Below are 24,257 nucleotides of genomic sequence, written 5' to 3'. Positions count from 1 at the left end.
TGGACTCAGCAGGAACCTTAAAGCCAGAAACCGTAATTGAAGCCGATGACATTGAGTTCTGCTTATGTGTGACAGTGTGTGTGTGTGTGTGTGTGTGTGTGTGTGTGTGTGTGTGTGTGTGTAGCTTAGCATTAGCAAACCTCTTTGTTACCTAGATGCTCCAAGTCACCTGAAATGACTTCACTCACCTACAAAATTCACCCCAATACATCCTGTTAACAAGTGAAATTTGCACTTTTCATCTAAATAAAATCTTCCAATGTTGTCTGGAAAATTAGTTGAGAAGATTTCTTGGAACTAGCAGCTTCTAAGAAAGAATTTAACCTTGGAAAACGTACAATAAAAGCCCAGATCTCAGCCTGTGTGGCTTCATATGAATGATAAATTACTCGAAATTCAAGTTAAAGGTGCTTGAAATGTGATTATTCATCCAGAACACTGCCTGTAAGTTTACGTAAATAGATGGATGGATGATGCAGTAGCAATGTAAAACAAAATACACATAATTGACACTGATGACATGAGGCATGTGAGAAAAAACACTATTTGAAAAATGTATGCAAATGCATAAACCCTACACTTCTATATTCCAATATCTATTTAATAAAACAAATAAAATTTAATGAAAAATATCTGGAATTAAGATAGAATTGTGCCAGTGCAATTTTAGAGTTGTATCTTATTTTGAAAGGTATGTTGTTTTCCTGCAAACAAATTACTACTATTTATTGGAGCTGGAAACTGTAAAAATTAGCTTTAAACGGTTATAATTCTTCAGAGTCACTTTATCCTACATGCCGTATTTAAACATTTGCACAAAAAAGCAACATTTGTACAACAACCGGAAAAAAAAAGAAAAAAAACCTAAATATTCTAATATGTTGCAGTTGTAATGCCATAAATCATGAAAAAAGAAAGAGGAAAAAATGAATTTTGTTTGATTATTTAATGTACAAATACTAAAAAAAAAAAATCTGGAATCAGTCATTTACAACGAGTGTCAACAACAATGAAAAAAATGGTGCCTCTACATACTATAGATATTTCACTATTTACACTTTCTGTACTATTTTACGTCTCCATACTCGTCTTCTTTCTGCTTTGGTTAAAACACTAAGTCCCTGAATTTTTATCACATGACTGTTGGTCACAGCTGAATTACTAATGGCTGAGTGTTTGTGCTGATTTGTTGAGAATTTGTAGATTTTTTTACAGAATGTTATTCGAGCAAATAGTTTATTTCTAGTTAATTTTTAAGTGAGACATGTTGAGTAATGTGGTTTTAATTAATTATCATGATCTTAAGCTCAAATTTGATTGAAATAGGAATAGTTCAACAACCATCGGAAAAGTGACAATCCGATGATTGTTCCTGCTCTGATAAATGATGTCATTTTGGTATTTCTTTAAAACAATAAAATGCCTTTCAAACCCACTAGTGAGTTAAAAGTCTAGAGGAAAAAATAACAGTTTGATATCAGAACTGAAATATTTTTGCCCAAACGAGGGCAGTCGGATATACACTACTGTTCAAAAAGTTGAGGTCACCCAGACAAATTTCACATTTTCCAAGAAAACTCACATTTTAATTCATGTGCTAACATAACTGCACAAGGGTTTTCTAATCATCAATCAGCCTTTCAACACCATTAGTTAACACAATGTAGCATTAGAACACAGGAGTGATGGTTGCTGGAAATGTTCCTCTGTACCTCTATGGAGATATTCCATTAAAAATCAGCTGTTTCCAGCTAAAATAGTCATTTACCACATTAACAATGTCTACACTGGATTTCTGATGAATTTAGTGCTATCTTCATTGAAAAAAATGCTTTTCTTTCAAAAATAAGGACATTTCTACATGAGCCCAGACTTTTGGATGGTGGTTTAATTCCAGAATTTTGTGGTGAAACTCGACTAAAAGCATAAACTGTGGTGCCAAGACAGAAAGTTCTGCTTCATGTCTGCACCTTACATTCATGAAAAACTTATATTTGGGTCAAAGCAATATTTTTCTAGGATTAAGTATTTCTTGTCGTCCAGAATCTGCGCTGTGAGCTGGTTTTTGAAGGTTTCATTTCATTCGGAGCTGCTGTTGGAGGCTCCTCTTGGTCGTCCTCGCTGCTTCCTCCCGTGGATATCTGACCAATCGCAGACCCGCCGGCGTCTCGGCCGCATATTTCCTCCGATATCACGAAGTCTGCATGTTGTGTTTGTGCTGCTGAAGGCCATTAAACACTGAAGCTATTGTCCCGCTCAGAACCAACACACACTCCGAAGGTCATGAATTTGTATGAAGGTTTGTTTGCATGTAGACGGTTTCTTATCAGCTTTTAGGACGTTTTGCTCAGTCCAGTTTCCTCCCTGAGGTCAGATGGAGTTTATTCCTGTCTGACTTTTCACTGAGATCATGAACTCTTAGAAATAACTGTACAATAAAATGCTCGTCTTGTGCACACACACTGAACTTATTGGGGGTTTTTTTGTTACTGGCATTTTTCCCACTGTGGGCTCATTTTTCACTGTAATATAAAGTCCTACACCTCTATGGAAACAGAACAACCACGAAGAAGGAGAGAGAACTAAAAAACGTTCTTTGTGCAGTATGACAGTTAAAATGACCACAAATGTTAAGGTAAGGGCTGCAGGAAAAGCTTGTTTTTATTGGTCAGTTAGTTGTTTTGCCTATAAAATGACATAAAATAATAAAATATGTCCACAATAGCACCTTAAAGTGAATTAATCTCATAAAATCATCACATTTGAGAAGCTTTACATAGAAAATGGGTAAGATGTGAAATAAACTCAATCTTTAACTGCTTTGGCAGTTTAAACAGTCTAAAGTCAAAGGAGTTTCTGTGCATTTTTTGCTCCTTTCACTTTTTTCTTCACTGTAATTAAAAGTCCTGCACCTGTATGGAAACAGAACAGCCAGGACTTGAAGTAGAGAGAACTCAGAAAGGTTTTCTATTCCGTATGGCACAGCTAGGATGCCATAAATCTGGACCGCAAATGTTAAGGCGAGGGCTGCAATAAATGCTTATTTTTGTTGTCTTTGTCTTTAAAATGACGTAAAATCATGAATTGTGTCCACAATGCAGCTCCAGAGTTCAAAATCTTGAGCTTACAAGTTAATTTGACAAAGAAAAACTTTGATTACTTTCATAAAAACATCACATTTGAGAAGCTTTAAGATAAGATAAGGTAAGATACAATAAGGTATGATAAGATAGAATAAGATACGATACGATAAGATAAACTTTATTGATCGCACAGTGGGGAAAGTTCATCGTTACAGCAGCTCAAAAGACAGGAGTAAAACAATATATATCAAAACCATAGTGCAAAAATTGTATTTTTACCTAGAAAATAAAATAACAAAAATTGAAAACAACCCAGAATCAACATGTCCAACATTTTTCCAAGTGTCCTCAGGTTTCACCAACACTGGAAATATAAATAGTGACTCTACATACTATAGATATTTAACTATTTATATTTTAAATTAGTGTCCACACTAGTCTCCTCTTTGCTCTGTGTAAACACAACCTGCAGTTCAGCCGAATATCGTCCCTGAATTTCTGTAACAAGACTCTTGGTCACACCTGAGTCACCGATGGCTTCAGTGTTGCTTTGTGAAGAGCAGAATTTTTAGTTTTTTACAGAATCTGTTTGGAGCAAACGGTTTATTTTTCCACATTTTTAAAATAAGAAATGCAGCATAAAGCGATTTTGATCAAATGTCACGATTTTAAGCTTCAGTTTGGTTAATTTTCCTGACTGTACATTAGATGAGTAGTTCAAGGACCATCGAAAAGTTAAAAAACCACAATTCTTTCTCCTCTGACAGTTTCTGGCTCTGATTAATGGTGTGTTTTTTGTAGTTTGTTTTAAAGACAACATTATTTTCAAACCTGTGCCTGGTTTTGGGGACATTTTACAGTTTGTGCCATCAAATTACACAATTAGATTTAACTGCAACTGCATTAATATCTTGTGAGAGTAACTTTAAATACTAATTTCTGAACATAAGTAGCATCAACAGCTGCATTTTTCTGACTGTAGTGATACAGATTTGACAGAAAGTTTGTGGTGCAGGTTTTTTCTGATTCATAGTGAATTATTTTGCACATTAAATCGAAATCAGCAGCTGGATGAGCAGGATTTTTCCTGCATTGAGGAATAGTTTTTTGTCCACCAGATAAGTTTGAGCCATCGGTAAAAGAAAATTCGAACTAAGAATAAACTGCAGTTGCATTTTTTAAAAATCATGTATCATAACGCACATTTTTGTTTGTCAAACGGTTAGAAATAATAAAATATGTCCATTTATGTCAGGTTAACACAGACATTTCCCTTCACTGCATTCAGACCGATGAGCCGTGATTAAAGCTCAGCCTTCACTTTGAACCAGACAGAGATGAATTTAGCAGCTCAGTGAAGTGTTGGATTGAAAAGTTGAAAAGTGTCGTCTTCCTGCAGTGACCTTTGACGACTGTCTTCGCTGCTGGAGGCTTCAAACGTTCAGAATCTGCTGTCAGCTTTACTTCATATCAACTTTTAGACGGCGACAGGAATCACAGAGTATAAAAACACATTTAGCAGCTGTGGGCGGAGGATGGAGGAGTGTTTGGAGGAGGGTGTGTCCTTCCTGGTTACGCAACTTCTTCCTGCTACTGAGCTGTAAGAAACGACCAGAGTTCACTTGAAGAAACTCTCCTGAACCTTTTTTTTTAGACGTGAGATATAAAACATTGCATCAGCATCTGTTAACGTGTCGTCTTTCAGTCATTCAAAGGTCACTTTTCCATCGATGATCATCACGTATTCTACAGTTGTTTGTACACGATCATCCATTAATATGACGACATGCAGTTCAGACTTGATAAGTGATATAGAAATGTTACTAGGTTTGTCCTGGTAAGATTTCCGTCAGAACTTTTGGAGAAAAAGTTGTTCATTCAGAAACACGCACATTTAGAGTCTGCAGTAGTTTAATGACCACCATCGTATGTGTGTTGTGGAAGTTCAGCGAGGTCAAGAGAGGATGAGGAGGCAGACAGAGACACACTGGAGACTCAGATGACTTAGGTTGTGAGAAAGGTTTACCAGGAGAAGTGACACCGACAGAGCAGCAGTACATGCAGGCAATGCCAACATCAGTTCTGTAGATCCTCTCTGGGCTGTAATGTAGTTGGCAGAAGGGTCAGATTTAGATTACAGACCAATATGAAGACAACTAGTCTGCTTAGTCACGTCTGAATTAGGGCTGGACCCGAATATCCGAATATTCAGTCATTACGGTGGTATCCAAATATTTGTCACGTGATCGGTATTTGACTCGCCCCCCCCACCCCACCCCCACCCCCGTTGGACGTTACGATCCAATCCGAATATTCGGATATTTGTCATTAATCGGGGCCGAATATCCAGAGCCCAGAAATTGCTATTTGGGCCGTCCCTATTCTGAATAGACAATATCTCACCTTGACCAGAGCAGAGTCCAGGCAGGTCTTCCTCCTACAGCGTCTGCCTGTCAGATAAGATCATTTAGGATGACATCAGCTAACAGCTGAAAGGAAGTACCTTAGAAAGAGTGTGAATGTGTATTATTCATGTTGTTGTTGAGTACATTTTCTAAGTTTTCATAATGTAAATAAATTAATGTTTAGAGGGAAGATTGGATTGAAGGTTTGGGTCACGATATGTTCAGGTTGAGTCACTAATGGCTTCAGAGTTGAGCTGAAGAGTGCAGAATTCTTTTGTTTTTGCACAGAACCTGGTTCCTGTAAACAGTTTATTTTGGGTGAATTTTTAGTAAAGTGAAATATCAGGATTTTGAGCTCTAATTTGGTGAACTTTTCCATCTAAGACATGATTAGTTTGAGGACTGTCGGAAACGTCATAATCTGACAGATAAATGGTGGAATTTTTTGCATTTTGTTTGTTTGTTTTTGGAAGATAAGATGCCTTCAGAGGGTGAAGGGTGAATTTGTGCTTTCATTTGCAGTCAAAACGCCACAAAATCTCTGATTCTACTAACTTTTCTGTGTCACTACGAAGGGAATTTTAACAGTATTTACAGTCAGAGAGTAGAGTGAAGTGAAATATCAGGATTCTAAGCTTTGATTTGGTACATGACTGAACTGCGTGATTAGTTTAAGGACTGTGGGAAATCTTAGTGTTATATTTAACACCTGCAGACGCTCGGGTAAAGATGAGGTTAGTTAGAGTGAATCTCCAGAAAATGAATGCAAGTCAGTGTTATGTAATGAAGCATGGTTGTGTGCGTGTCTGTGTGTGTTTATGTGTGTGTGCAGTAACAATAACTACGAGGCTTGTGGGAAATAACCCGAGTTGTGTTGCAGACAGCAGGTGTCGGCTGTCAGGCTTCATATTTACAGCAGTGACTTAGATTTAGTCTGCTTTGTCAGACACAGGAAACCTCTCCCACAAACACACAAGAACACAAACACACACTCAGAAACATACTCAGAAACACACACTCCGTCTTTCCAGGAACAACGAGCTGCTGAGAAAACATCCAAACACACCTGCAGAGATCAGCAGGACTCAAACATGCAGCTGCGACCGTCAGAAAACATCAGAGAATCCTCACTCAGTGTCTGCTTACCGTGTTTTTGTGAGGCTTTCAGCTGCTCCTCTGACCTTCATCTCTGTGTTTGTGTCTCCAGATGAACGTGAGGCGGTTCAGAAGAAGACCTTCACCAAATGGGTGAACTCCCACCTGTCCAGAGTGTCCTGTCGGATCACCGACCTCTACATGGACCTGAGGGACGGACGAATGCTGATCAAGCTGCTGGAGGTTCTGTCTGGAGAGAGACTGGTGGGTTTCACGCTCTTATTTTGAAAGGACCTGGCAGTTTTATATGGTACTCTCTTCCTGTAGTAATTCAAGTTCAGTCCTAAAAGCTCTTCAATCACTTTCCTTTAGAGAAATCCACCAAAATGTATGTTAAAAAATCTGAACGGTACCTTCTAAAATTCCTAAATATTGTTTCTGACTCATAGTTTTTCTCAGACGTTTCTGGGTATTTCTGTCTCACTTTTACTCACAGTAAACTAATTTTTTACTGTAATTTAAAATCTTGCACCTCTATGGAAACAACAAAACTATAGTTAGAAACAGACCAGAACCTAAAATTGTCCTCTGAACAGAATGACACAATTCTAAAGACATAAAGATAAGATAATCCTTTATTAATCCCACAACAGCGAAATTTGCAGTATTACACGTGAAAACTCTCTTAACTTTTGTCAAATGACTGTTGGTCTCACCTGAGTTAATCATGACTCCTCAGATGAGCAGAGGCCCAGAACTTTTTAGCTTTTTACAGAATATGATTAGTACAAATGATTTATTTTTGATTTTTTTTTTTTAAATGAGACAAATATTTGTGAAAATATCTTGCAATTCTCGTTTCAGATTTTGTTAATTTTCTTAACAGAACCAAAAGTCACACATGACACATTCAAGGACTGCTGGAAAGTTAAAAATCAGATGAATATTTCCGTTTCTACAGTTTCCTGCTGTGGTTAATGGCGACATTTTGTCAATTTCAAACCCATCTGTGTGTTTTGGACAATTAAAGGTCGATAAACTCGTCAACAACATGTATAAGATCATTTTAATCTATTACAGAAAAACTGAAATTAAGAAAAGACGTGCTTGAAATAAACATTGGAGACAACTAAATATAGGAACATAATGTTGAGGTAAAGATAAATAAGATTTCAGCGCCTTAAAACTTTCTTCTTATGTCGTATAATCACACTCACAGACTGTGAGGCTTGAAGCCCAGCTTTAAATAATGAAATTTATATAAATTATTGCTGTATACAGCTGGAAATGTAATATAATAATAATAATAATAATAATAATAATAATAATAATAATAATAATAATAATAATAATAATAATAATAATAATAATAATAATAATAATAATAATAATAAATTATTTAAGATTTCATCATGCTGTCATTTTCTATCCAGTATGGTGGTAAAATAAGTGTTAAATTACATTCTGTGGAAACGAAAAGGTGTAAAAATACTTAACTTGCAGAAACTCCGAATCTGCATTGAGAGAAGTTATAAATGCTTCTTGATCCAGTTTTTTAAATGCAACTTGATAAATGTCATTTTAATATAGTTTCTTAGGTAGAGATAAAATAGTGTCTTAAACTAGTAAAACACTAAGAATGAGTTCATATTAAGCCAAATAGTTTTATAAAGCTTAATTTTTATGTAATTTTTCCCAGCAGATGTGCTGTCCAGATGAATTATCTGACTTTCACTTCCTTTAATTTGTTTAAACTGAATTTTTATGAATCCCAGCAGTTTCAGTTCTGCTCAGCTGCTTTTGGACAACTTTTACATTTAGTCTAATAAGTTCTGACACCAATAAAGCATTGCTCTTTAATGAGGAGTTCCTTCGGCTGCAGATCTTCTTATCTGGATGTTTATTCAGCTTTTTCTGGAAACGGAATCCGACATTTATGACTCTTAGAATCATTAACCAGATATCACTGTACATCTTGTTCTGCTGGGTCTCATTTCATCTTTCTGTCTATGCAGGTTTGTAGCTTAAAGTCAGTTTAGTCCTGGTGTAGTTTATGTGTCTTACAATAAGAGGCATCTCAGTGCCCTTTACAAATAGAAATAGTCATATAACAGATTAAAAAAAACAGCAATAAAACAAATGTAGATATTTATGGTGCAGCTTTTATATAACGTTACTTAGGAAGTAACAACAGAATTACATCCGGACATGTAAAGATGTAAAAACACTACAGAGATCGATGGTTTTATTGCTGCTCTGAGTCGGTCTGAGTTTATGTAAAGACTCCTGAGAGGTTAGAAGGTAATAATTCATGAAGAGCTGCTCAATAAAAGCAGCAGTTTAAGGAGCCATCTTCTTTTATTTCCTCCTCCTCCTCCTCTTCTTCTTCTTCTTCTTCTTCTTCTTCTTCTTCTTCTTCTTCTTCTTCTTCTTCTTCTTCTTCTTCTTCTTCTTCTTCTTCTTCTTCTTCTTCTTCTTCTTCTTCTTCTTCTTCTTCTTCTTCTTCTTCTTCTTCTTCTTCTTCTTCCTCTTCCTCTTTCTGTTCATTCTTTTCTCAGCCTGTCAGAGCCAAACACAGACAACAGTCCATCCTGAATCCACCTCTGATTATTTCTACTTGTATCTGCACTGTTTCTGATATGAAATAAAGACAGACTGCTGATGTTGGAGTGTCGATCGGGGCGTCCGGCAGACAGTGTGATGGTGTTTTAAGTTGTGAAAGGACTCATTGAGCAACTTTGAGGGTTTACAAGCAGCCAAAACGCCTCCAGAAGCAGCAGAAGAATCTGAGAGCGAGCAGCTGTTTCCACACTGCAGAGACACTTTAAAGGAACATTTTCTACAACACGAGCTGCTTTTGTAGTTGTTTGTCAGCAAGTATTATGTTATTTACACCAGAGGAAACTGGTAGATCTGTTAGCAAAGCACCTAAAGTGAAAGCACTGACTGTGGAATATCGATTTTTATTGAATTTCAAGCTGTTTCTGGGGGTTTTCTTTGCTTCTGTCAAATTTCTGCTCACTTTTTCACTACAATCTGAAGTCCTGCGCCTCTATGGAAGCAGAACAACTGTGACTAGAAGTAGAGAACATTTTCTGTACAGCAGTTAGAATTAATATAAGATAATCCTTTATTACAGCAAAATTCCCCTGCTGTGGGATTAATAATGCAGCAAAGCGGACAGAAAATGAAGGAACATCAATAGAAAAATACAGTAGAAAATCCTGATGCTCCAAATATATAAATAAATACACAATTAGGTAAATGAAATTGATGAAATATACAATTTGAATCAAAAATTAACTCAATAACAATAATAAATACATATAATAAAAAATGTTTTAATTATTGTGAAATAAATAAATGGTGTGATTTTGGTGACTTTTTAATAAACAGTGTCCTTTAAATTTGCCAGCAGGTTTTAGGGTACAGACAGTTGATGTTTTGTACTGTTGTTGGCTGAAGTGGAGCTTTTTGTCCACTTGGTGTGACGTTATATCTGCTCATCGTAATTTGCATGTAAGATCTGAAACTTGAAAATAACTGCAGATGTCAACAGTATTGATTAGAACATTTCGACCACCCAGTGTGTGTCTGCAGCTTCAGCAGTGTGGCTGGAATCATGAATAATGCAGATTATGAATAAATATTTTCCCAAACAGGCAGCTGTAGGACAGAAAGGCTGGAAGGAAAGATGGAATTCGAGAAATCTGAACAACTTAAGGGCGCTAAAATGTCAAAATTATGTCTCAGAAGGTTCCATAACTGCAGATCTTTAGTAATTATTAGTGACAGTCTGCTGCTGTTCGGACTGTTTTCTAAAAAAGACTATTTTCAGCAGTGGTTTAATACACAGTTGGTGCTTTGCTGTGTTTCCTGCAGCAGGACAGTGAGTCATGATGAACCACTGTGTGTGTTTTAATCGAAATAAATGAACAGTGAAGCTCTGAGGGAAAAACACGCTGGTTATCACAGTTAAATGATTTATTCTCTCTTCACCGTGGAGGCGTTTTAGCTGTAAACTTGAGGCCTGAAGGTTTAGCTGAGGTCTCCGTCTCATGACACAGCATGAAATCTGAAGGGGGAAATTCCCGCCTGGAGCTGCTGAAGGAGGTGAAGCTGTTTGTTTTCACGGCTTGAGGTGCTGATGTGAAGCTGGACGAAGCCGCCAGAACCGGATCTCAGGGCGGTTTGTTGGATTCGGTCCACCGGCAGACTAGAATCCAAAATATCTCCGCATCCTGAGTCACTGAGCGGCTTTCAGCTGTTTGTGTCTGCGTGAGGAAAAGCAAAGACGGCGGTGTTGGTGTTGGTGTTGGACGGCGTCCTGGTCGTAGTTCGCTCGGTCAGACGGACGACATGTGGTGGACGGACTGCAGGACGGCTGCTCCGACAGTTATTTTATTGTGATTATTTATTATTGCTGTGATTTGTTTTATTTAGATTCAAGATTTATTCCAGATGTAAACATCCTGAACACAGCATCTGCAGCACAAGAAGTCATTAAAAGCCAAAAGAACCAAAGAGTGTGATAAAAAAAATGAGGAAATCCAAGAAAGCAGACGAAGATTTCCTTGAATTTTTATCATGACCGGTAGTAGTAACCCTGTCACTAATGGCATCATAATTTAACAGAAGAACACAGAATTTTTTGTTTTTGACAGAATGTGATTTAGAGAAATGGTTTGTTTTTGGCTAATTTTTTCAATTGAAACATGTAGACTTTTATTTTATTGTGCTTATTTATTATTGTTGTGAATAGTTTTATTCATATTTCAAGATTTCTCTTTGTTCCTTGCTGCTATGGGTTAGGTTATGGATTTCCTAAATTTTTGTCATGTGACTGTTGGTTGCAGCTGAGTCACTAATGGCTTTATGATTGCACAAAGGAGCGCATAATTTTTTGTTTTTTACCGGGTCTAGTTAGAGCAAATGGTTTATTTCTGGCAGATTTTTAAACAGGCATGTAGACGTTTATTTTCTTGTGGTCGTTTATTATTGATGTGTTTTGTTTTATTTATAATCCGAGAGTGTTTCAAGATTTAAACATCCTGAAACTAACATCTGCAACCCATGAAGTCATTAAAAACAGGAGGAGCTTAAAAGTGTGATGATGAAAGCGAGAAAATATCAAAAAACAAACAAAAAAGAATATAGCAGAGCCATCTACATGTGGAAGCAGCAGGATAAGCTTTCTTGAATTTTTGTCACATGACTGTTGGCCACAGCAGAGTCACTAAAAGTGTCACGATTGTGCAGAGGAGCGCAGAATTTTTAGTTTTTGACGGAATCTGGTTAGAGAAAACTGTTTATTTTTTGCATATTTTTTAAAATCAGACATGTAGGCAGTTATTTTATTGTGGTTATTTATTGATACTGTGCCTTGTTTTATTTATATTCCAAGACTAGTCAACTGCCAGGCTGTGGAGGCAGCAGATTAAGAACTTCCAGAATTTTTCTAATGTGACTGTTTGCTGTAGCAGAGTCACTAATGGCTTCTCAGTTGCACCAAAGAGCACAGAATTATTTGTTTTTAAAAGAATTTAGTTAATGCAAAGGGTATAATTTTGGCAGTTTTTTGAATGAGACATGTAGACTAAACCGATTCAGATGAAATATCATGAGTCTTAGTTTAGATTTGTCTAATTTTACTACCAGAAAAATTCATGAACTAATCATGACCCGTGGTTAAAGATGAAAATCTTTTTTTTATCTAATTTTGTTTTTCCTCCCGACAATTAAAGGTGCCATTTTGCAGTTTTTAAAAAATATGATAACATGCCTTTCAAAAACCGGCTGGCAGTGAATCCAGTGTCACATTTTCATATCCGTTTCACGTCATTTAACCTTTTTAGAGTGAAAACTCTGCTGTCTGTTTGTTAAAATCTGCCTGTTAATCACCGGAAATTAAATCAAAATTAAAAATATGAAGGACTTTTTTACCCACACAGTTTGTATGGTTGAAAATTTTAAACACAAAGACACACAATGTTTTGTTCTGGCGGCACCACAAGAAGAAAAACTCTCCTCAATGCCCTAAAATTCTCTATAGCAGTATTTATTATTATTATTGTTGTTGTTGTTGTTGTTGTTTGTTCTTTCTACAGCAACAACCTTTATGTTTAATTAATGGGATTTAATGCAGACTAGTTTATTCCTTCACATAATGCAGAAATCTTACTGCAGACATCATTCACTGCAAAACAGCATCTCCATCCTCTTTTGAAAGTATTTTTTAAAATTAAAAAAACAGAATCTCTTCTGCACTTTGCTTTCATTCTGTAACAATTTACACTTAATACCACATGTAAATTAACATGAACCCAGTGTGACATCAGTCAGTCATAATGATAAAGCTTTAAAATGGATAAAGTGAAGTGAAACTGCCTCCTCAGTCTTCTTTATATGAGGATGCAGAGCACAAACAGAGAATTTTCAGCTGGAGTTTGACACTGAGCAGGTTGACTTGTGTTGTCTCGCCTTTAAACTCATGCTAATTCCATCTTTGCTCCTTGAGAACATCCTGTGGCTTTAATCCTCCACGTTTCACTCAGACAGAACACAGAACTCTGTAATAACAATCAGTCCTCATAATGAAGACGTCGGTTTTACAGCAGCAGGTTCGTGTCGGTGGAAAATCCCCGAATACAACAAAGAGATGAGGTTCATTCGGAGCGTTGGGGTTTAAAGTGCAGACTGTTGGCTAACGAGGGGTAAACTTCATCTCTCACTTGACTCGGACAAGTCATGAACTCTGACAGTTCTTTGGTTCAGAGCTCCTAATGCTGTCACACCAAAGAGGATTCATCTCTTTATAATCTGGGAGATATTTTGACCTTTTCTCAGGACAAACTTTGCATTTTATCTTTGGTTTGGTTTCAAACTGTGGCTCTACATGAACACAGTCTGCAGAGGAATCTCAAGTATTTTAGAATATTTGCAGCTTTATGTTTTTACTATATTGTCATTGTCATTTTTTAATGTTACTTTGTCAGTTTCTGCACATACCAGGTGTTGTGCTGATGTTAATCAGGTGTCAGCTGATTAGAAGATGCTGCTCTGTGCTGACAAACCTCAGAATTCACCAACTCGTCCTGCTTGTGGTTTGTTTCATCAGGAACAAGAAAATAACACAGAAATGGTCTGTTGTCAGTTAACTACAGTTAAATCTGCAGAATTAAATGAAGATTTCTTCACATAAGTCTTTCTTTCAAGTGTTTCTGTTTTTGCTTTGTGAAAACAGACAAAAATGTCAGAAAACAGTGAAAAACCTGTTTTCAAGTTGATGTTTCTGACTTTTCTGACACCAATAATCAATATTTTCATCATCAGTTATTTACTTGATTAATCAATCAGCTGTTTGGTCTGTAAAATGTTAGAAAATAGTGAAAAACGTAGATCAGCGTTTTCTCAAATGTCTTGTTTTGTCTGAAGATCTTCAGTTAAAGTCCACTGAAACTTTACTTTTCATTCATAAGTTCTGTTTGTACAGAAGTTTATACATTTTTATTCTATTATTTGTGGACATTTATTTAGTTAGTAATTGTTTAAATATACAATTAAATGTACTGCAGACTGATTGCAGATCTGTCAAAGCAAACGGTGATGATGCAGATGTTTATTTAAGTTCTTTTTTTGCTCCCGTTGCATTTTCACTCACTGTGGACTCATTTTTCATCTATATAAAGTCCTGCACCTCTATGGAAACAGAACAACCGTGACTAGAAGTAGAGAGAACTCAGAAATGTCTTTTTAAAATAATAAATAAATAATGAATAAAAAAATAAAGCATTTAATTTCTTTGATTTAATTTTGCAAAAAAGCCATAATGGCTCTACGTAATATAGATATTTAACTATTTGCATTTTTAATTTGCTTCTGTCTAAACACATCCTGCAGTTCAGCCGAGAAGTCTCTGAATTTTTGTCACGTAACTGTTGGTTGCAGCTGAGTCATTAATGGCTTCTTAACTGCTTCAAGGAGAGCTGCATTTTTGGGGTTTTGCAGAATCCAAATAGAGCAAATGCTTTTTTGAGCATTACAAAAAAAAAACTAAACATATTGAATAAAATGATTTTGAGAGGATTAGATTCGGAAAGTCGCGAAGCATTCAAGGACCCTTGGAAAGTTAAAAATGTGATGGTTAGTCCTGTTATTGTAATTTCTGACTCTGACTCTGAATGGTGTAATTTTAACATTTTTTAAAAAGATAACATGTCTTTCAAACCCACTGGCAGGATTTGTGATTCCAAGGGTGTTACTTCCAAGTCAGAAGCCAACTTACATCAACTTTGTTTTTACTAATTGCAGTTTTTGACATCAGAGTAGTAAGTTGTTGCAGTAAAACAAAGGTACATGCAAAGAAAAATGTCTGTAAACAACAGTTTAACACACATATTTTAAAGGAGACTTAAAATATCCTGATCCTGGTGCGATGTTTAGTCTTTCTTGAAAACAGTAGGAACCATGCTGCTGTTTGTGTTGATGTTTCTGACTTTGTGTCACACTCAGCTTTAGTTTGTTTCCATGTATTTGTTGTGTAACTGAGCTGTCAGACATCTGCCCGTCGATTCAGGGACGAATATCTGCAGCAAAGTAGGTTATCAGAGCGTTAAATGACCCTGAAAATCCCTCCACTGTAATCACGTCCTCTTCATTCATGTCTCCTGCAACAAACCTCACAGAGGGTCGCATCAGGCATCGTTATTTATGTTTGTTCTTCAAAACACCAATTATCACACCAGCACAGAGTGATTTTGTTTTCTGTGAAGTCAATAAATGGCTCCTAATCGTAGAGAAACTGCTTGTACAGTCATTAGAAACAGGAAACAGGCTCTAAAACTGCAAAAAGCATGTTTATTAATATTTACATAATTTTGCTATGATGTAATATCTGATTGAAACAAGATACAGCCTGTATGACTGGCTCTTAAAATAAAACTGTGAAAAATCTTTAATGCCATATATATTAATGCAGCAAAATAACTGAAGTCTTTTTTCATGTATTGTTCCAGGTGTGTTCTTCATTTTAAAGTGATGGCTTCATGTTGTTTACATGAGAATAGAGGAACATAAAAATCTTACAGCTGCTGCAGGAAGAGTTAAATAAATTTTACCATCCCAGTAAAACTCAGAAAAACAAGTATGAAAACAAAAACGGTCAGTTTTGAAGTCGCTCAGCTGTGTCTGCAGCTGTTTGCTTCCTCTTTTTGTTTAAACATTTCAGCGTTAAGCCCTTTTTCTTTCGTTTCTGGTTTTTGGAGGCCGTGAATAAACTCAGTTCTGTTTTTCTAATTTCGTTTCAGCCCAAACCCACCAAGGGCCGGATGAGGATCCACTGTCTGGAGAACGTGGACAAAGCTCTGCAGTTCCTGAAGGAACAGAGGGTTCATCTGGAGAACATGGGCTCCCATGACATCGTGGACGGAAACCACCGCCTGACGCTGGGCCTCATCTGGACCATCATCCTCCGCTTCCAGGTAAACAGCCCAGGACCAGGTGAACTTAGTAAGTCACCTTAGCAGATTTAGTCTGTTGAGTCATTTTGCATCCCCAGATGTGTTGAATAAGAAGGTATACACCATGGTTCCCTTGTGGTAAAGCATAGTGGTGCTATTTTACATCCCAAGATGAGATGAACTTATTCAGTCTCAGCTGGAATCAGAAGGATGCTCTGAAGATCTGGTGTGTTGAACCATTTTGCATCCCCGAATGTGTTGAATAATTGATGTCAGATTGGCCCCAGAAGGTATAAACTGTGGTTCCTTTGTGTTAAAGTATAGTGATGTTTGGTCTGTTGAGCCATTTTGCATCCCAAAATGAGTTCAAGTCAGATCAACCCTAGAAAGGATAAACACATGCATTAATGTATTTTTTAAATTTGGCACCAGAGAAAATCATTTTCAGCCATGATTTTGAATCCTCAAAAGTTAAATGATCATGCTCCCTTTGTGTTAAAGTGTAATGGTGCTATTTTACTGGTGTTTTGCATGTTGTTGAGCCATTTTGCATCCCAAGAACAAATGTCAAGTCTAACAGACCCCCAAGAGATATCAAATTTAACTAAATTTGAATGCCAATGGGGCAAGAAACAAATAGTATGGACTACGGAGGCCATCATTCCCATCCAGGATTTTGCATCCCCAAAAGGTGAATAATCCACTGTGATCTAGGTATTTACCTAATTGATTGTAGGCTCCTTGTGGACACAATATTTCCTTCATGTTAAAGTGTATTGGTGCTATTTTGCATCCCAAGACAAGGTGAAAATTTGAAGTCAGAAGGACTCTGATGATTTGGTCATTTCATCCACTGAGTCATTGAGTCATATTGCCTCCCAAAAATCTGCATTATTTGCATGTATGGAAACAGGTATGGAAACATTGTTGTCTGCAGATATGGAAACATTATTGTCCCTAAAAATGAAACGCAGCTTTATTTTCTGATATATTAAGAGTTGTCACATAAATTACTTTATAATTCACTGTGAACTGGACACTTTATGCTTATTTTTCTGGTCTTTATCTACTTATTAAATGAAATGACAGTCAGAAAAATGCCCTGGAAACCGAGCGTGACGCTGTTTTACTGTATGTCGTGATGTTGGCATGTTGCCGGCGGCTGATGTCATCGTCAGACACAGCGAACAGTTGGGGAAAATGGGTGAAAAGGATTTAGCTTTCATAAGCTTTGAGGATTTAAAAAGAAAACTCTTTTTAGTGGTTTTAAATGTGGCGGTGGAGGCGGCAGAGTGAAATGGAGCCGAGTGCAGATTGACAGAAGGACTTGAGCTCGTGTCATGTTTGCTTCATCGCTGCTGATGCCGGTTTGTGGTGATGTGATGTGGTTCAGGCTGTCACAGTCAAACTGATGGATGTCGACCCATGAAGGTGAGACGGGACACTTGTGGAAACTGACGACATTTTCTGTAGAGTGAAGATGTGTCTGGAAAACATGGACATTTTTAAAACGTTTATCTGTACAAAGAGACAACATTATTAGAACAACTATTAGAGCTGTTTTTAGAATGTGACAGTGAAGATGGTTTTAGAAAGTGTGGACATTTTATTAAAGTAAGGACATTTCTAAAAAATAGTGGATAGTCTTTGGAGCAGGGGACAGTTTTAGAAAGTAAAATTGTTATAGAAAGTAAAGACTTTTTTAGAAAGTAAGGGCATCTTTTCACAAGATGTGGGCATTGTTTAGAAAGTAATAAAATCTTAGAAGTGAGGGCATTTATTAAAACCATATTTTTGTACAGTGTGGACAGTTTTCTTCAGATACTGTTAGTATTTTTAAAGATTGTGGACATCTTAAATAAGTGAGGACATCTTTAGAAAATTGAAATGTGAGAACATTATCAGAAAGCAAGGCCATATTTAGAAAACAAGGACATTTTTAGAACACATTTTTTTCTTTTTTTTGGACAGCATACAGTTTTAGAAAGTGTGGGCATGTTTTAGGAAGTGAAGATATGTTCACTATCTGTCAAATGTTTTTAGAGAGTTTGACTTTTCAGAAGGTGTAGACAACTTTAGAAAGAAAGGACAATATCTTTAGGCAGTGAGGATATTCCTAAAAAGTGTGGACATTTTTAGAGAGCGAAAACATCCTCAATAAAGAGAATATATCTTTAGAAGTTTAGAAGCTTTCAGTCATCAGCGTGGACAGTTTTCAAAACTTGTGGGTATCTTTAGAAGGTGTAGACATTTTTAGAGAGAAGGATGTCTTTATTAAGTAAGAACCTTTTAGGAAAGTGAAGATATCTTTAAGAGTTAAATCATTTTCAACCATCAGTGTTGACAGTCTTCATAAACTCTGGACATCCTTAGAAACGTGAACGTCTGACAGATATCTTCACTATCTATCAAGTGTTTTTAGAGTGTGGACATTTGTAGAAGGTGTAGACGTCTGTAGAAAGTAAGGACATTATCTTGAGGCAGTGAGGATATTCCTAGAAAGTGTTGCCCACAAAACGTGTGGGCGTCTTTAGAAGCTGTGAACAATTTTTAGAAAACATGGATATTTTTAGCGGCCAAAGACATCCTCAATGAAGTCAAGAAATCTTTAGAATTTTCAAAACTTGACATTAAAGCAAGGACATTTTTAGAACACATTTTTCCACACTTTTAGAAATTGTGGGCATGTTTTAGAAAGTGAAGACATCTTTACTATCTATGAAGTGTTTTTAGAGAGTGTGGACATTTGTAGAAGGTGTAAACAACTTTAGAAAGTAAGTGAATTGTCTGTAATCTGTGAGGATATTCTTACAAAGTGTTGACCACAAAACTTGTGTCGTCTTTAGAACAGTTGGACAAGTGGACAGTTTTTAGAAAGTTTGAACATTTTTAGAGAGTGAGGACATCTTTATTAAGTGAGGACATTTTAGGAAAGTGAAGATATCTTTAAGAGTTAAGTCATTTTCAACCAATGTGGACAATTTTCCATTTCCAATCCTTAGAGACGATCAACATGTTAGGAAAGTGTAAACATTTTTAGAGAGCAAGGACGTTTTTTTGAAAGTTAGACCAAGAAACCTTCAGAGAGTGAGAACATATTTAGAAAGTTAGAACATTTATGAAATGTGGAAACGGTATTAGAAACAGGACATTTTTAGATAGTATGGATTTTATTTTTCTGGACAGTTGGCAGTTTTCAGAAAGTGTGGCTTTGTCTTTCTGAACTGAAGATTTTTAGATCTTTAGATGATGTCCATCTGTAGAAACCGAAGACATCTTTAGAAGGTTTGAGTGTTCTTAGAAAGTCAGAATGAAAAAAGATAAAAAACTTTAATGACAGTTTTGTGATAGTTTCAGATTTTTTTAAATATTTAAAATGAAATCAAATGGAAAAATAAATAACAAATGGAGGAATTTTACAAGTTGTTGGCTGCAGGAAGAAAAGTCTTAAGGACCTTTTTGGACAATGAGGATAACTTCAGACATCATTAGAAAGCAACAACTTTAAAGAGTGTTTTCATTTTCTAAAGGTTTCCTCACTTTTAGAACATTTTTTTATTGGTCTTAACTCCTTCAAAATCTGTTTATGACATCAGGGTTGGTTTTGGCTTGATAATATGGAGAAGGTTTAGGGAATGTTTTACAATAGTTAAATTCCTCTAAAGTTAGTGAAGTACAGATGTTGGTGTCCAGGAGGACACCAGAACAAAGTGAGGATGTTCTGGTTCATTCTCATGTTTTCAAGGAATCTATTTGAAGAGTTGGCATCAAGTTTAGGAAGAAACGGAGGGTTAAAGTCAGGACAGCGTTATTTTGGACCGATTCATACATGAGTCTGGAAAAGTAGGTGCTGATGTGTTTTATGGTTTAGAAGAAACGTCTCGTGTTTTCGTTCATGTTTTCTTTGATGTGTGTTAGAAGCTTTGATGCTGTGTTCAAGATCTGTAGAGACAAACAGAAAAAGCACCAACTTTTAGTTCAAGAATACCGAGATGTATTCATCATCTAATATTAATCATAAACTGCATGTCTAGATAGTGCTTCTGTGGTTCTTATTATTTCCAATCTTGTTGATTATATTCAATTTAATCAGACTGATGACTGATGAATTATCCTTTTGTATCCCTAAAAAATCTGTTTAAATTCATGCTGGTGTGTTTATTTTCATTTAAAGCCATGAAAGCTGTGGCCTAACTTTGGTCTGCTGACTCACAAAGACGATTACAAACAACATCAGACTCCTGACAACATTAAAAATAAATGTATCCACTGAGAAGTGACAGATTTCAGAATAAAAGCTCACTTCCAGTACGTCTGTGTGTCTCAGATCCAGGACATCAGCGTGGAAACGGAGGACAACAAGGAGAAGAAGTCGGCTAAAGATGCTCTGCTGCTCTGGTGTCAGATGAAGACCGCAGGGTGAGTTTAAATCACCCATCGGTCGACTGTAATGAGAAGAGATAATTAAAATCAGCGGAGTGAAGCTGATAGATTGCAAAATGTCTTCTTCATGTGCAGATATCCGAACGTCAACATCCACAACTTCAGCACCAGCTGGAGAGACGGGATGGCCTTCAACGCTCTCATCCACAAACACAGGTAGGAGCTGCAACCACAACAAAACCCGCACATCTCGGATAATGAAGGATTATTTATTAGTAATATTAGTAAATAATAACGACAAATTACCAGCATCCCTGCAGCAGATGTCAGATCAGGTAAAAGAACTGTATCCAGGCTAAGTGACGCAATTAAACCATTTTGGTAGAAATGGTGAAGAATATTGCAGCAGAACTGAAAGAAATGTGAGAATAATAGGCTAAAAGCAGGATGTGTTTCCATAGACCTGGTTTTATGCACGTTTTTAATTTGCACATAAAAAAAACTTGAAAGAAAATGCCAGAAATGTGCAAAAAAAAAAGGTCAAAATATTCCCTGAAAAGAAGGCAGCCCATGAAAGGAAAAGGTTCAAATGTCAAGATGCTGGTGCCATAAGTTCAGTTTCTATTAAAATATAGCATAAATTTTAATTTTGAGAGAAGGAAATGTTAATTAAGGCCTGTTCAGTGACATTAAACCACTACAGAATAAGAACAAACTGTTGCCTTCTTCATTTTCACCCTCTGAACTCCAGGCAGTTTCTAGGTGATTTTGTTGCTGCTTCTGTCACATTCTTTCTCATTGTGGCCTCATTTTTTATTGCAACATAGAGTCCTGAACCTCTCTGGAAACAGCAAAACCATGACTAGAAGTAAAGAGAACTAGACATGTTATCTGTGCAGCATGACACACATATTAAAGACATCTTACTACTTATATTTTTAAATTCTTTCCTTTCTCGATACCTTTCCGCTCTGTGTAAACACAGCCTGCAGTTCAACCAGAAATTTCCTGGATTTTTGTGATACGACTGTTGGTCTCAGATGAGTGACTAAAGGCTTCTCAGTTGTAATAAAGATTATAGAATTTTTTGTTTTTTACATAATTTGGTTAGAGTAAATTGGTTATTTTTTTAGCAAGTTTTCAAATGACACATCTAGAAAGAAGTTGCGTGAGTAGTTTAAGGACCATTAGAAAGTTGGAAATCTAATAATTCTTGCAGCTTCTGACTGATAAATGGTGCCATCTTGGCAATTATTTAAAGTTTTGGGCTTCAGAGGGTTAATCAAATACAAATAAATGAAAAATGCACACCGAGAAACTTCATCATCCATAAACACAATAACTCCATCGTCACATCGGCCTTTGTGTTCATGTCTCTGCAGATTCTCAGCTGACCGTCAGCAGACTGTGGATTCTTTCATCCACGTTAAACAAAATAAAGCTGATATTCAGAGGAGACGGCCACAAAAACATGATTCATTTTCTAAAACTAATCTGATTTTGTTTGTGGCTGAAGTCGTTCCGGCTCCGTGCTGTGATTGCTGGTCATTTCTAGACGTCGAACTTGACCTGCATTCATTGTTTTCTTTTCAGTTTAATGGGGAAAATTGGGATGACCACATGTTGGTCACAAATATTGAATGAGCTGAGGATGATGTTGTTATGACCTCAGACATCAGAAGAATCTGAGAATTAGAGTCTCAGTCAGAGACACTACTGGCTTTTCAACCTGTAGGAAGAGTTTATATTGTACAATAAAAATTTATGTAAGGTATTTTAAGAGCTGATTTCACTATTTTTGTTTTTGTCTCAAACGTTTGATTTTGACCCATTTTAGACAAACAAAATACCAGAATTGTATTCCTGGTTGAGCTGCAGAGGCTGTCAAAACTGTTTTTATATAATGTGGTTCAAGCAAGCGGTATATTTTTGGCAAAAATTGGAGGGATTTTGATGAAATATGACAATTTTACACTTAGATTTTTGAATTTTGTCCACAAAAACTGTAGATCACAGATGATTAGTTTAAGGACCCTTGTAAAGTTGGATATCCATAGATTTTTGTTTCTGTTTTTATCATTTCTGCTGGATAATTTATGTAATTTTGACATTTTGTTTTTAAGATAATATGCCCCTTATAGATATATAAAAAAATGTGGGTTCCACTTTTAACCTTTCTGTTGTGTTTTTTGTTTGTTTGTTTGTTTTCTTCAGGCCGGACCTGATTGACTTTGACAAGCTGAAGAAATCAAACGCTCACTACAACCTGCAGAATGCCTTTAATCTGGCCGAGCAGCACCTGGGCCTCACCAAGCTGCTGGACCCTGAAGGTAACAAACAGCACAGACTCACATGGTTTATGATCACAGAGGACATGTTAGTATTAATAGAATATTCCTCTTTCTGCAGACATCAGCGTGGACCATCCTGATGAGAAGTCCATCATTACCTACGTGGTCACCTACTACCACTACTTCTCCAAGATGAAGGCGCTGAAGGTGGAGGGGAAGAGAATCGGAAAGGTGACAGAAAAGCTATTTGTTCTCAGCTCAGCAGATGTTGCATTTACTGACCCCCGTCTGCACACGTGCATTACTGAATGAAAATTTTAATTTAAATGCCTCTAAAAGTAAGAAAAAACTCAGACAGCAGTCAAAACTGAGCACAAATGAATCAGTGAGAGGAAAAGGTGTCAGATCAATTCTGAATTTGAAGCTATTTATCAAATTCTTTAACTTTATCTTTCAAAACATGACAACTCTGTAAATACAAGCTAAAACATAATATTTAAAGTTAGCACCTAATTATTGCTTTTAATGAGTTATTTTTTCATTAACAACAACAGAGAATTTGTTTAATTTGACTTTAGCTACTTTACGTTGTTCAGGCTACACGGATAATATATTTAATGGTAACACAACGATGAAAAAACACATATAAATATGTTTACACATAAAGTAAAAATGATTTAAGTTTGTGTAGATTCATAAAATCAACGAATACCTTGATTATTTGTCTTTTGTGTTGCATCATTTTACGTATTTATCTTTTGATGCAGAGCTGCACAGTAAGTTAAAATCTTGCATCATTAAATAGAAATTGTTAAAACAACAATATTAACAATCAGCCCTAAAATAAGGCAAGAGAAAATGTATTTACACGTTTAAAATTTAGTTGAACTTAATTAATACATTTTTATCATTGTGATTCACTTAAGACCAAAATAAACAGTGAAACATCATCCAGGAACCAATCCATCACAGAAATATCACTAATCACGTCCTTTTCTAATCATGCTGTTGTTTTTCCCTCCTCTGTGTTTTGCAGGTTCTGGATAACGCCATCGAGACGGAGAAGATGATCGAGAAGTACGAATCTTTGGCGTCTGACCTGCTGGAGTGGATCGAACAGACCATCATCATCCTCAACAACAGGAAGTTTGCCAACTCTCTGGTGGGAGTCCAGCAGCAGCTACAGGCCTTCAACACCTACCGCACCGTGGAGAAACCGCCAAAGTCAGTAAAACCAACTTTAAACTCTACTAAGGTTTTTAAACGAGGCTCAGTCAGATGGTAACACACAACATGATGCTCAGGAAGTGAGAACATATATGCACCTCCAATTAATTCACCTCTTTTGACTCTTTTTCAACATTGGATTGTAGTCAATTTAGTTTGGATTTTTTGATCAGAATTTACAAACTAAGACTGAAGCATGGTGGTGGCAGCATCATGATGTAAAAGCATGGAGGTGGCAGCATCATGATGGTGGTGGCAGCATCATGATGTGAAAGCATGGAGGTGGCAGCATCATGATGTGAAGCATGGTGGTGG

General features: G+C 36.5%; 1 protein-coding gene across 4 annotated transcripts in view; it reads left to right on the top strand.

Annotated features, from left to right (window-relative positions):
- LOC111572926 (spectrin beta chain, non-erythrocytic 1) overlaps nt 1-24,257 on the top strand; it is a 192,966-nt gene that overhangs the window by 119,611 nt on the left and 49,098 nt on the right. For all 4 annotated transcript variants that reach the window (XM_055018549.1, XM_055018548.1, XM_023276818.3 and 1 more), the window contains 7 exons: nt 6,696-6,847; nt 15,889-16,062; nt 20,369-20,460; nt 20,560-20,640; nt 22,639-22,754; nt 22,834-22,946; nt 23,752-23,939. In XM_055018549.1, coding sequence (XP_054874524.1) covers nt 6,696-6,847; nt 15,889-16,062; nt 20,369-20,460; nt 20,560-20,640; nt 22,639-22,754; nt 22,834-22,946; nt 23,752-23,939 — 916 coding nt within the window. The remainder of the gene's footprint in view (nt 1-6,695; nt 6,848-15,888; nt 16,063-20,368; nt 20,461-20,559; nt 20,641-22,638; nt 22,755-22,833; nt 22,947-23,751; nt 23,940-24,257) is intronic.

The sequence above is a fragment of the Amphiprion ocellaris genome, chromosome 16 (genome assembly GCF_022539595.1).
Source record: "Amphiprion ocellaris isolate individual 3 ecotype Okinawa chromosome 16, ASM2253959v1, whole genome shotgun sequence".
NCBI classification, from domain to species: Eukaryota; Metazoa; Chordata; class Actinopteri; family Pomacentridae; genus Amphiprion; species Amphiprion ocellaris.
Note: the sequence above shows the minus strand (reverse complement) of the source record. Positions and strands in the feature narration are given on the sequence as shown.